Here is a 14,514-nt window from a genome sequence, read left to right as displayed (position 1 = left end):
GGTAAAATGTTTGCAGGATTCAATGGACCCCATCTCTTAGGACTACAGGAAGGATTAATGGGGTTATTCTGAAAGAAAACGTGCAAAAGACATATTTCTGGAGCCTTTCCATAAGAATAGTATTAGACATATAATCAAAGTTATAATGAAATGGTATATTCACAGCAAAATTTTAGAATCATGACAATCCCACTGCAACAATGTTCAATGAAGATGTTTCTCTTAGATGCCAAGATTCAGCTGTTAGGCTGAAATTATTTTCTCCGACAAACATAATTTTTCGACAAAACAGTTTACTTGAAGAAGAGTATTATCAGGTGAACATGAATCCCATTTACTGTTTTACAGGCAATTTTAAAATCAGATGAAATTAACTTTGTATGCTTTGGCATTCTCTGGTGACTTTGACAATTACAGTGGTTTGGCAGAAGACAGTCATGAAGGAGATGTGCTGAGTAGAAATTCTTTGTTTGGCTGGATCCTCTCATATGGTGTGTTTATTTCAACCTAAAACTACTCTTTCTATCTATCCCTGGTGTAAATAAAAACAAGCTCTGCAAATATTCATAATTCAGGAAATGTCTTCAGAAAACAATTCACTCACAACAACTGTTAACAAGGGGGCTCTATTCACTTTATCACTGGCGTCTCATTTAATGAGCAATTTACAGTCAATACACCACTGCACACATTTTGATTTACAAAAAAGTTAAATATTTATTGGTCTTTTTCTTTTTTATAATTTTTCCATACATTTGCAATTTAAGGTAAACATGGAATAACTTGGGGTAAAAGGTTGATGTGACCTGATCTGATCATGTGTTACCGCAACCTCCCCAAGCCAAAAGAAAACAACCCAACAATTAATAAAATTAAATTAAATAAAACAATTTGATTATAAAATGGAATCAACATATTTTACACACACACAAAAAATATGAAATAACTTCTGGCTGTTTTTGTCACAAAGTTGACCAACAACCAGTTTGATCAAACAGTCATTTGTTTTTATGTTTTTGTGAAACCCTGCAGCAGTTTGTGTCTTGTTGCCCCACAAATGGCTGCAGAGAAAGTAGGAAAAGACATTGTTAACACGCAATTGTCCTCAATTTCTCACCTTCAAAATTCCTCTCTTAATAAACCACAAAAAAATATGTTTTTTTTTGTTTTTTTGTTTTTTTTCAGGCTGAAAGATCCAGACTGTGTTCTTTCTGTTTTGTATTTCTCTTCAGTGCGTTATTGTACAAAACTTATCAAAGAAAATACAACATTTTTCCAGTGTGTAATTCTTAAATGGCCCACATATCACTTCTGTACTTGTGTTTTGTGTAATGTGGCACTGCTGTTCTTTCTTCTCCTTTAGTGAAGTCATTCTCCATTAATTTGTATTAAACACTAAGAGTTACCATTTTATGAATAAATAAATAAATACAAATAAATAAATATATGAATATTCCTTTTTTAAAATATGTCATTCAAACAGTGCACTTCCATATTACTACGTTTTACCCAAGTAATAATGATTCTCGTCACTCTCAATGTCATATAGTAGCTTTAACTAAAGAGTTGCATGTTGGCTGCAGAAAATAATCCCTTAACAAACAAACAAACAAAAAAACTAAATAGCACTTTTTATGCCCCCATTTTTTTAGCCTAAAAATATTTCAAGAAAAATCTAAACAAGTTTAAAATCAATGTCGTCTCAGAGCTCAAAGTCTACATTGGAGAATTTCCAAAATGAGATGAAGAGGTTGCACTCTTACTGAAATGAGCACACAAGGTTAGCTCTGATGATTTTAGTAGAGTGCCAGAGGGTGAGGAGACAGAAAAAACGAGGAAAAAGGAGTGTTTAACTGTGTCTCTGTAGATAAGAAACTGTGCTAGGATGCTTCCTCCTCAGTCTTTCCTGGAGCGTAGTAGCCTGCCAGTTGCCTAAAGCGTGGCCCCCAGTCGCTGAGGTAGGAGAAATCCAGCTCAGAAGTGGTGGACAGTGTGTGGATTGAACTGAGTGAAAGCGCAGGTGAACTGGTGCCCTCAAAGGCGTATGTCTGGAATGAATCATATGGCGGCACTGACAGGTCAGCGTCAGCCTGCTCCACCTTTTTTCGTATGTAGCCTTTGAAAAGGGAGAAGTCTGTTGCTGCTGTCATAGCTCCGTCCACACCACCTCCCACTCTGTTTGCCTGTATCCACTGAGGCATCGAGCGGATGTCCGGTCCAGAGTCACAGCTTTTGGCCTCTGGGAAGTCATAGAGGTTCCTCAGTGCGCTCATGTCATATGCCTGAGTGTCCTGCTCCCCTCCACCTTCGTCATTGTATTTGATGACGTTATCTCTCATGTCCTCCTCGTCCTCTGCCATCCTTTGGCCTTTCCTGTGGCGTTTAAGGGTGAGGATCAGCAAGACAAGAACTGAAAATGGTAGAAAGCAAAAGAAGATACCGCTTTATTAAACCTTTGAAATGATATGTTTACAGATATAACATTTTAAAAATACTTCCAATAGTAGAAAAACATAAAAAAAAGATGATGCAGGGTTATGCTGAAATCATTTTAAAAGCTCGATGTGCAAAATATTGACAGTGGCATGCTCTGTAAAATATGAATCAGAGTTAGTTTAAAGAGCTAAAACATTAGAATATAAGTCCTCATCATTTTCTCCAAAATGTAAACTCCAATGACAACAACTTGTGATAAAAAAAAAATATGACAAAATGTGTTCATCAAATTTTCTTCTTGGATGATAGCTTTGAAACTATCTAAAGTTTGTATCTATTCTCTCTATAACTTTGATTTATCCTACCTGAAGGTAATGTATGATCAAGTTTTCCATTTCAAATATATGAGCATTGATTTTTCACATCTTTGAAAGCCTTACAAAATATCTGCTACAAAAAGCCCTAATGATGCCCGATACCACATCAATACTCATTTAAGTCTAATAAAATCGAGATGCTTGAGTTTTAAACTTGGAAATGTAAGCATTCAGCAAAAGAGACAGTTCAAACCAAAAAAAGATGGATTAGGACAAAAAAAAGGCTTCAAAAGAGAGCTAAGGCTTAATGTCTGTTGCTGAAGATAAAGAACTTTATTTTCTAATTGTTTTGATTGATGCATAAACAAAAAGCTATTTTTTGATTAGGTATAGTATTTGTCCTCACACAAAATCCTTCTTTCTTGGCTTTTTAGTCAGATAAACCCTAATAATCATCAAATATAACTTAATATCTGACAAAGATAAATACAAAAGGTGGTTTTGGTGACCATTTAATTTATAATTACATAATTAATTTATAATTTAATTGCCCCTAACACTATACACTGATTGAACATCGCTTGGTGGTAACAACTTCTATCAAGTTCTTGTGATATTTTTCAATGAACTGATATATTTGACCCAAGCCCTTTTGAAGAAGAGTTGTTTTTATAAGGAAAATTTGTGGCAATAGTGGTATTTATTACACAAGAAGAAGAGCAGAGTGAGAAGAGGAAGACATGCAGCAAATGGGCCAGGGCCAGGAATTGAGACAGTTGTGTCGAGGACTGTAGCCTCTGAGTATGATGCAACTGTTCTACCACCGAGGCATGTGGTGCACATAGAAAACCTACTTTAATTCAGCCACAATAGAGGATTTTTGCTTTGGATCTTTAATCCTGCAAAGGTAAGGTGCAAAACCAAAGTCTGGACAGAAAACAGAATTTATGGTTCCATAAATCACAGGAAATCCTCCAGGTTATGAAGAAATGAAGGAAGACTAGAGCAGCACAATCCCACCAACATATTCATCAGTTTCTGGTATTCTATTTGGTCTTGTCAGTCCAAAGAATATTTCAGAAATGTTGGGCTCATCATGATAGTTTTTAGGAAACATTACACGGGCATTTGTGTTTATCTTGGATTGCAGTGGTTTTCACTATAGACCTCTATAGTTATGGTTTTGCCTTTTCTTTTTTTTTTATTGCTAATTGACTTCAAATTCAGATCATCTTTATTTTCTTACAACAAAACAATACTGACCGATTCTGTCACCTTAAATGTCCTCTCCCAAGATGTTATTTGACCAAAAAGTAATTATAAGCAAATACAAATAAAACAAACACAAATTTAAAAAAATACATTTTGAAATATAGTTTTTTTTATATCTGATTTTTAGTTTTCAGTTGAAAAAAGCTTATTCCTACCCTATAAAATAGTATTGTGGGCAGACAACATCAGTATTACTAGCACAGTCAGAAACACAGTCAGAAAGTTGTGACTTTTATTCTCCTCTGCATTGTACAGTTTGAAATATGCCGTAATATTTTACAGCCCAGTACTTTCAGACTATTAAACAGTAGTAAAAATATACAAACATGTAAGTGTCTCTCACATCTACTGGTGTCGAAAAAGCACCCCACCACTTTAAATGTCAACTCTGGTTTCAGCTCAGAGATGTCCAACAAATCCATGTAAACCAGACAAACATTTCAGGAGCACACTTACAAATGTAAGTAATCTGCCATGGTTCCTTCAAAAGCAACATTAAGCAGAAAGATACAGAAGAAAACGAGCACCATTGACATGCTGTCAAGTAAATTATTTAAATTATGATGCAGTGGTCATTTTGAGTAACATATATTTTTCATTATTTTGGATATTTCACTGTAATTTAAAACAAAATTTATCATAGGCAATGAGTCAATAACATAAACTGTTTACAAATAGATCACTGCTATGTTGGGGTTTCACAAATAATTGTCAAACTGAAAGAAAATTGAGAGCTACTGCAAAACTATTGCAGAATGTTAGACTTGATACAAGTCAGAGTTCAATTCAAGTAGGAAAAATATAAGTAAATTAACTTGCAATCCATATCAGTTTTTGATATTGTTTAGGAATTTATAATTTGTGCAGACATATCACAATAATCTCTGGCAGTTTATATAGATCTAAACAAATATTCATTGTTACTTAAGAGTGTTTTCTAGTTCTAAAATATAATTTAGAAAATAAGACATCTTAGTCTGTCAGCTTGTTTTATAGCTAAGAGTCAGCTATTGGCTGTGACACCACAAAACCACCAATGCAATATTTATTTTTCCTTCATTAAATCGGCACAGAAGGAAGCTGCTTTAAAAAAAAAAAATAAATAAACACAAGCAAAGAGTTATTTAACTTTAGTTAAAAGTAGACCCCATGAATTTTTAAGAACAGTTAACAACGTGCCAAAATCAACAACCTATCAGAAATAAAAAAAGAGGACTTTCTGTTATACTGCGGGTTGTTGGTTTGCCCATCACGACAGCCATCTGTTTGCTATAAAATAAGATATGGCTACATTCTTTTATTGCCAAACTAGGTATTATTATTGGTCCTTCATGAAGTGTGTACATGCAAATCACACATGGACCTAGATAACTACATTTTGTATGCATAGAAAGCACCCTGTGGGCAAATGGTTTCTTTTAAAATGGTCCTTGATTGAACTATTCTCTTAACAAAGGGCAAATAATACAAATAAAAGCTTTAAAATAATTTCCATTGTGTCCTTTTTCTATTATCTGTAACTGTCTGAATTTGTTGCATGTGTCCTGAAAGTAAGACTAAAATATATCCCTTTGCAAATGTAAATCTCTTGCCAGACTAAGAAGCTCTTTATGATCTACAATGGATTTTATATGGAATCTATGACTGATAACGTTGTTCTCCTCTCACATTGTTTTGCTGGGCATCATTGGGGAAGCAGCATTTGTTATCATTGTCTTATTCTTCTCTTCAATGAATGGAGTAAATTAATTGCCATGAGGACTAAAAAACCCCCAAAAAACCAGTTTTCTTTTTTTTTGGATTTTGCGGTGCATACTTCTATGCATACAAAACAAGCACTAAGACAGTTACTCTAAATCCACCCTAATGAGAGAAGTGAAAGAGAGAGAAAAATGTCCCATTCTGAGCTTTTTGTTGTACCAGATTTATAAATGTCGTTAAAGAATCTGTGGTGATAAGGGACAGACTAATAAAAAGGCAAAAACCTGTCAGACTGTGCAGTATCATTCACTTTTAGGTGTGCAGATGCCTGGATGGTGAAACTCTGTAAGCCTATTTACCTTGACAATTAGCACACCTTTGAAAATGTCAATAAACACCATGTACAGAATTTACTCTTGCTGGAAGCTCATGTACCTGTGTTTAGCTGTCTCCTATACATACAAAGCTGATACCCATGTGTACAGATGTTGTGATAAGTGTTCCTGACAAGACAGTTAATTTCCCCTTGGGCTGCACTGGATGCCCTCACGCGGGAGTTCATCACAAGCAGATGGGAGGTAATTGGAATGGATGCAAGCAGATGCTGCGACGCAATGAAATGGATTCATCACATCAGGCCTATATAAGAGCTGATGGAGGGACTGTTTGTTTGTACTGTAATTAGGCAGAAATTTGTTTTCATTTTTCTCATCATCCTGCAATTGATGCAATAGAGGTGGTCCAGCCTCCAGAGAAAGAGAGTGTTGGCCAGTTGATTAGTGATTGTGTGAACAGCAAGAGACCATGCATGCATGTGCGCAAGAAAGAAAAAAAAAACAATGCGAGAACAATAATAGACCATAAAATAAATAGATTGTATTGCTGTTAAGTGGGTTTTGATGAGGGCTGCATGCTCAAACAGTTTGCAGTTTAATGCATGTGGCACAGTAACTAAGTAACTAGAAAAGTGTTGGAGGCTATTGTTGAGATAATAAGATTAGGCTACTGTCAGATGCTTTGTGCTAATGTTGTAATTCATAGCACAATAGTTGTGAGAGCACTGCTTGTCCATTGATCCTGACCTGACAAACCCAGAGATTTCATTGTCTTGCAAGAATATAGCAGAATATAGGAGCTGCAATTTAGTGAGCTAAACAAGTTGTCCAATGCTTTGATAAGAAAAATAAAAAGTATTATGTTAGGTATTTCTACTATTTTCTGCTATCATTGTGGCTAGAAGTTGACAGAAATGTATGAACTCTTGTAACAGGAATGAAAATGAATACATTTCAGTATAAAAACAAAACACATACGGCCTGATTTTCTAATGGTTTGCATGTAGATTTGCAATAGCAAAATGATGCAGGTATAATAATCTAGCACACAGGTGTCAAACTCCAGTCCTGGAGGGCCACTGTCCTGCAACTTCTAGATGTGCCTCTGCTGCACCACATCTGATCAGAATACGGTAATTAGATGATTACCAAGGCTCTGGAGAACTGATCTACACAAGGAGGAGGTAATTAAGCCATTTCATTCCAGTGTTTTGTACCTGTGGCACATCTAAAAACTGCAGGACATCAGCCCTTGAGGACTGGAGTTTGACACCCCTGATCAAGCATGTTTGCCTTTATGAATGTAAAACAACATCTGAAATCGCAAAATACTCTGAAGATTAGCAAATATTACCACTTGTGGTGTGATTTATTGAACTTGAACCAGATTGCTTGATGCTGTTTATGCATTTATATCTAGCACATTTGAAAACCAGGTATAAACTGCCACAAACAAATGTCCATGGTCATTTGCCAATCAGAAGGCATAAATGCAATAACAACAAACAATGCTTGTCAAATATTTAGAATATTTAAAGAATGTAAAACATAAATCCTAAAAAAAAATATTAAAAATACCCTTCAGCAATGCCAATTATGAAATACCAGATTACCAAATAATTCCAGTATACCATCACTTTATGGCAGCACACGGCTATGTCTTGATACTCTGCAGAATAGTGTGTATATAGTCTGCTGCATATTCCACAAATTCCACAGATAAAAGATGTTTGTGTGTGATAAATGAATACAGCCGGACTGCTGACCATGTTTATGCAGTTAAGCCTAAACAAAACAAATACCACAATTAGATTTAGCAAATTAAATGCCACCTGAGACCGGAAAACCATCACAGAGCCAAAGAAATACTGAAGATGAAATACATAAAAATAAAATGACCCATGCCCAAGAATCCCATCCCCCCTCCTTCACCTCTGAAACTTTTTTTACAGCTTTAGCTAAGGCAGATTCATGTTTTAATACATCATTATGTGCAAACTGCAACACTTTTCAACATGCAATCATTTGCACATGAAATCTTTGTAGATCGTGTATAACTTAATCAATCAATCAATCAAATTTTATGTATATTTATGTATATTTTATGTATAGCACATTTCAGAAGCAAGGGATTTCAAAGGGCTTTACATCATAACAAACACAGAAACACAATGCAACATAGAATCAACAATCAAAACACAACATTAAGTCAAGTACCATCATTAAATTTGTAATTGATTAAGTTTCAAATACAATTCTAAACATGTGGGTTTTTAGTCAAGATTTAAAAGAAGTCAGTGTTTCAGCTGTTTTACAGTTTACTGCAAGTTTGTTCCAAATTTGTGGTGCATAGATGCTGAATGCTGCTTCTCCCCATAGTGTACATGTTTTGTTACCAAGGACAGCATAAAAATCATCTGTTCTTTCACAAAGTCTTGCTCACAAAGTATTAGTTTTAACCTTGTGCTGATGATGGGCCCATGTTTTGCACAACACTAAAACCATGACACATTGCAGAGAGGTCTTTTATGTCCATAGGGTTGCTTCAGATTTGCAGATAACAGATTTGTTGAGGCTTTATAACTGTAATGAATAAGTGACGCTCTGCTTTTCAAGTTCACTGTTTCATTAATGGAGACACACTTTTAATAGTATTCATTAGAAAAGCTCTTAAATGAAAAGAGAACAATGTAAGTCATAGTTAAAGCAACATTATGTCACATCATCCATCATTCACTCCCTCACTGTATAAACTTTGTAGAGTCACTAAGCAGAGACAGAACACTCTAACATTATTGTCGCTTCTTGCTGTCAGTAAAGAGTGCAATGCAAAGACTTACAGTAGTGGTGGGGGCCAGTAAGAGGCTAACTCATAAATTTTTGAAGCATTTCAATATCAGCCAGCTTTGGTATTTGAAAGTGTAAGCATGTACATTACCATACTGGTCTATATATATAAAAATCTAAAGTTGTCTGGGGAGATTTGACTATTTAAAGCTTCCCTTGCAGAGGGACACAAGTGCTGAGGCAGCACTTTGCCTGTTTTTGCTCTCTAACCTTCCTGCTCTTCACTCTCATTCATTCTATTTCTGCCTGTGTTCCATGGATCAAAGTGACTTCATATCAATCATAAAACCAGGTAGAATTTGCACTCCCCCGTTAAACAAAAGCCTCTTCGTCATAAAAAGCAGATACAAAATGTCCGAACATGAAGGTAAGATCAAAAGTGTATTGTATTTTGATGTCATGAATCTCAGTATTTCTGCCAGTGCCTGTGCAAATATACTGGTAAAATATGGATAACTTTTAAAAATAATCAACTCATTAAAATGCAGTTGGCCACATAATTTTTGAGAAAAAGATTTTAAACCTCAGACTTTTCTCTAGAAGATCTTTTATAAGGATCTCTTTATTTATGTATCTCCCAGACTAATTTAGATTTAGTAATCATCCATGAGGACATTTATCTGCTTACCTATTAGTATGAGCATGCAGACCAGTAGTGCTATAAGCGCCCCAGGGCTAAGAGCTGCACTCATTACATAGGCTGTTGCATTGCAGGTCTGGATGGCTCCCTCTGCATTTAGAGAGAAAGAGAAAAAATAAGCATTTGCTGTAACATATTTGGCACTGGTGTTAAGTCAATTAAATAGACAGCCACTAACTACTCAAAAGCAAAAACATTCCATTCACCATGTCTACATTTACAGATTTGAAACCTGTGTAAGAGGCCGTTTGTTGGCAGATTTTATTGTGATGTGTTGTTTTGCTTTCCATAAACATAGACTCAGAAGAAATGTTTGCTAAGCAAAACAATGACATGTTGACCTTTTCATTGCACCACTGCTGCTGCCAAGGGTGACAGTGATGTTAATGTTAGTAATGGTGCTACCCCCGCAGTGGCTCTCACCTGTGTCGCAGCCACAAACATGGATGGTCAGGGTGCCCGTTGAGCTGAGGGAGGGAGGTCCACTGTCAACAACAAGAATGGGCAGGAAGTACACATTCTGTTCATGGCGGTTAAAGCTTGACTTCTGGGTACGGATGCCAGCTGTGTTGTCTTGATGTGGGATGCGATTTAGTCAGGGGTGTGTCGGGTTCAGACAGATAAGATAAAGCAGAGAATTACACATGAGTCACTGTATGTTAGAAGAACATCTCATGCTCATCCCAGTGAGTCATTTTCTTTTTTGTTGTAGACTTAAAACTTTTGAATATAGATGATAGCTTAATAGTGTTTAGCAAATAGACACACAGTACTTTCATATGTGCAGCAGTGATTGTAATAAGAAAAACTTTTTGAATAATTTCTAAATCATCTTACAGCACATTTCTATCACTTTTACCATTCTAAAATAAATAAAAAATCCTAACCCACACCAATCTACTGGTTGGCATGTAGATAGGTGTAAGATAACTAGGTGTAATCTTACACCTCTGACAGGTGTAAGATGACTACACCTATCCACAGTCTAAATTCACTTTTAGAGAATTTAGACTGTCTAAGTGACATTTGGGGAATTTTTTGTTTTTTAAATTTCCCAAGCCTTTCTCGTCATTTATGTGCATGGTTGCAAAAACTTCCAGACTTTGCACCATTTCTCTTTTATTTCATTTTTTAAATGATTTCACTGAATATAAATTTAGATAAATTTAGCAAGGCAATTTCACAAAAGTAATCTGATATTTGACAACTACCATATACCTGCCTTAATTAAAGGGTATGTTCTTTTTTCCTTTTCCATTTAGAAGATTGGCTTTCAAAATTGTATCAAATCATATATGTAGGGAAAAAGTAAATAAAAGATTCCTTATTTCCTGCATAATTTTATCAACTTAAAAATTTATTTCATAATTTTTTTTTTGTTTGATTGTTTGCTTTTGTAAGACAAAGCTAATACCAATTTTTTAAAAAGAATTTCAAGGCTTCATCAAGGCTGCCAAAAACTGAGTAGGGTACCGGATCAAGCATACATGTAAATAAAAAGCAGAATAGAAATTGAAAGTGACCACTACTGTTTGAAATTAAACTTTACAGGTGTGTAAATGAGGACTCTGCATGAAGCTTAGATAAATCCAACAGAATATAAAAAATGAGGCTTGGAAAAAAACAAAAAACAGTCATGGTGAGTCATGGAAAGATTCGTTTAGAGGATATAAAGTGATCCGTCTCCCAGAACATTTATTTGTGTTTCTTGTCACCCGAGAACTCCTCTGGCACATGCAGAGCAAATCTTATATCGTTTATGTCCAGGGGTTTGTCCTTTTGACTTTTGTAAACGTCAAAAGGACTTATGTTTTATGAATCTCTACCTTAAAAATAAGACAAGTGAACACATTGAAAGTGACCTTTTCTATAACCACTTTTAAAATATAAAGTTTCTTTATCAGTTGAAATTAATGACAAATTTCAACTGAACAAAAAGAACTAATTCACAAAACTACCAAATCACTTTACCAGAGGTTTATCACTAAAATGTTTTTAACCTTGTATCATAAGATTTCATATTTTAAACCAAGCACAACACATGATCTTCACACATATCTAGAAAGAAATGGCTGGCAGTGTATCATTTTGCAGAAAACTTTATACGGTGAGATTAGGGGTTTCCTCTGCGGACCGGCAGCAAGACTTCAAAGAGTTTAGCAACATGGGAAAAATGCCTTGTCATCATTGTCTGTCAAGGCCTAGAGACAGAACGCAATGTGAGGGCATGAAGAGCAAGAGACGAAGTGACAGATTGAAAGTGACAGTTTGACAAATGTGTCCATGAAAAAAGACACTAGAGTGGAAAAAAAGAGAGGTAGGCGGATTTAAAGTATGTATGGTGCTTTGTTTGCCTTAACCACTTTATATATTTAAACAGTACTGCTGGCTGGTTTTATCACAAATAGTATGTATATGAATGTTTGTTTTTGTATATAAATGTATTTGGTAGTATGTACAAATGGAATAGTTTATATGTTATGATTACTCTCCAGACTACCTAGTCATTTACATGCACTCTACCCTAAAAACAAATTAAAACAGGCATTAAACTGACATTACATTTACGTTTTGTATTGTAGTGGTTGCTTTATTGTGTTTCATGTACTTGTTTAAAAAAATGAGAGTTTAGGGAGTCAAAAAGAAAAATACTTTTTTTTTTCTTATTTATTGCTCATCCAAATAGTATATGCATAACCAGTCGAATATGTGCACGTATCCTGAATAGAGGCATGAGTTATGCACCTTTCCATTCAAATGCACATGCATGGTTCAGCAGGAGATCCTTCTGCCTTGACACAGTGACATTTCCCTGGCATAGAATGCTCCCCTGACATTTTCTTGGTGTCAGATCAATCTTGATTTACCCAGATGTCACATTTACTTAGATACACATCCCTAAATGAAGGATCTGCAAGCATGCATGCAAAAACACTGACAAGTATGAAAAAAGTAATTTTCCTGACAAAGCAAACTTATTGCCAGGGTGCACACTGAATTTTTTATCCCTTTTTCTAGCAACACGTCAATGCTAACTGTAATACAATTGCCATGACAACTGAAAAAACATACTTTGCTTAAAATTTTTTTTCTAAAATAAGTCTCTTGTATTTAAAAAGAAAAGTGTACTCAACCAGTTGGTGCTCAGGTTTATGTCATAAGACCATTATTTTATTTTGTTGTCCACGCATACTCAAGTTTAATTTATCCAGTATTATCACTTCATGAAAAGCAAAAAAAAAGAATAAAATAAATAGTAATTATCAATGATATTTTTCATCAAAGTAACATCCATCTCCCAAAGCACTAAATAGTTTCAGTGTTAATCCCAGCTATTATTATGATCTACAGCTATAAAGTCAGTGCTTTCACCTTGATCTTGTATTTATGTTCAAGACCTTTATTTTAAAGTAAGACAGGAAGTAGTTATCTGGTTGTATGATAGAGTCAGCCAATAAGTATATAGTGACATAAGCACTGCCAGACTTTAAAGATTAGTCTGGCAGCAATTTGGGTAGCTGGCAAAGAAAATAAAGTCATAAACTGATAGACAATAGGAATGATTTATAAGCTCTATGGAACTACTGCGACTGATGAGCTGTTAGCTTCTAATGATGGTGGAATCCGCCTAATAGTATCCGATTGGCTAGGATGAGCATATTCTGATTTCCAAAAAAATAAAGAGGACATTTCTAATAATTTTTAACACATCTGTATAAGTCTGATGGGTGAAACTGGGTCGTTATAAACAACCACTGTTTATTTTCATCTTGTTGTGTATGTGTTTCAGGAGAAGAACAGGTCGACCATGTAGTATCTGTTTGGTCATGTGACAGTGACAGAAATATAGCTCAGTGTGTTTAATTGGAGCAAAAAAGCAATGGATGTGATGTGGAATGCACAGTGTGGAACGCATTGGAAAATATATAGTGTAAACTATACATATGACATTGGAAAAAATTGGTAGATATTGCCATAACAATAGGAGTGATATTGGATGTTGCTATCAGTCCAAATTTTCTTATCAGCACATCCTTGATAATTGCCCTTCTGTAGCTTAAAAAATTAACCTCACCAAGAATATTTCCTTTTTTACTATTAGAGGTTTGACATATCATTATGATGACAATTGTAGTTTTTTAAAAATAAATGGGACAATATTGTCCATCTTACCTTTGACATCCCACAAGGTGAAGTGACGACTGCTGGCAGCCTCTGACGGTAGTGTGAAGAAAAAACGATGTCCAGCTTGTGGTTCATCTCTATCCACTACGCTGATGGTGTGAATTAACTAAGGGCAGAGAAGCAGCAAGAAAAAAAAATAAGAGGACAAGAAAGAAAGGTTAGATTTTCTACTCAGATCTCCTCAATGGGAACAAAGAAAAGCATTTAAAATCACTTTGCGTTTCAAATGCCTTTTTCACCAGGGAGAGAACAAAATGGAGTGAGATGCAACAGACTGAAAAGGCTTGCTGTGAAATAGTAGTTCAAAAGGGTCATAGTCACAAAGAGATTAAAACTTATTTTGCCTGAGAATTGGCACAGCATTATGAAAAATGCCCTAGTGTTGGAAATCATACAATGCAGTTGTGAACAAAAAGGACACATCCTCTGTGGGGTTGGCACAATTGCTCTATGAAAAATAGAAGTCCTGATCAAGATAAGCAGAACAGGAAAAAATGCACCAAGGCTATTAGTGGGTATAATGCAATATTACTGATTCACATAAAAAAAAAAAAAAAGAAAGAAAAAAACTGATGCAATTTTGAGAGCTTCATGAGGAAACAATGAGATGAGGTAGGATTTAAAGTAAGCTGAATAGACATCAAACATCCCCTGGAGATGTTTACCCCTTAGCGCACAGCATTAAGGGACAATTTGTCTTCCTCTCAAACTAATACTCTGCAGCCAGAATCAAAACTCAAGCTGATAAATTTTATTTTCACATCACATTGGTCTGCTTTAT

At 35.2% G+C, this 14,514-nt stretch overlaps 1 protein-coding gene across 4 annotated transcripts in view; it reads right to left on the bottom strand.

The window, feature by feature from the left end:
- Nucleotides 1–459: 459 nt before the first annotated feature.
- The window catches only part of LOC122833988 (cadherin-22-like), a 162,019-nt gene continuing 147,964 nt past the window's right edge, over nucleotides 460–14,514 (bottom strand). For all 4 annotated transcript variants that reach the window (XM_044122020.1, XM_044122022.1, XM_044122019.1 and 1 more), the window contains 4 exons: nucleotides 13,722–13,839; nucleotides 9,972–10,121; nucleotides 9,537–9,638; nucleotides 460–2,410 (listed from right to left, as the gene is read on the bottom strand). In XM_044122020.1, coding sequence (XP_043977955.1) covers nucleotides 1,881–2,410; nucleotides 9,537–9,638; nucleotides 9,972–10,121; nucleotides 13,722–13,839 — 900 coding nt within the window. In that variant the 3' untranslated portion in view covers nucleotides 460–1,880. The remainder of the gene's footprint in view (nucleotides 2,411–9,536; nucleotides 9,639–9,971; nucleotides 10,122–13,721; nucleotides 13,840–14,514) is intronic.

This window comes from Gambusia affinis, linkage group LG07 (assembly GCF_019740435.1).
Source record: "Gambusia affinis linkage group LG07, SWU_Gaff_1.0, whole genome shotgun sequence".
NCBI classification, from domain to species: domain Eukaryota; kingdom Metazoa; phylum Chordata; class Actinopteri; order Cyprinodontiformes; family Poeciliidae; genus Gambusia; species Gambusia affinis.
The sequence above is the reverse complement of the archived record's forward strand: the minus strand, read 5'-3'. Positions and strand labels throughout refer to the sequence as shown.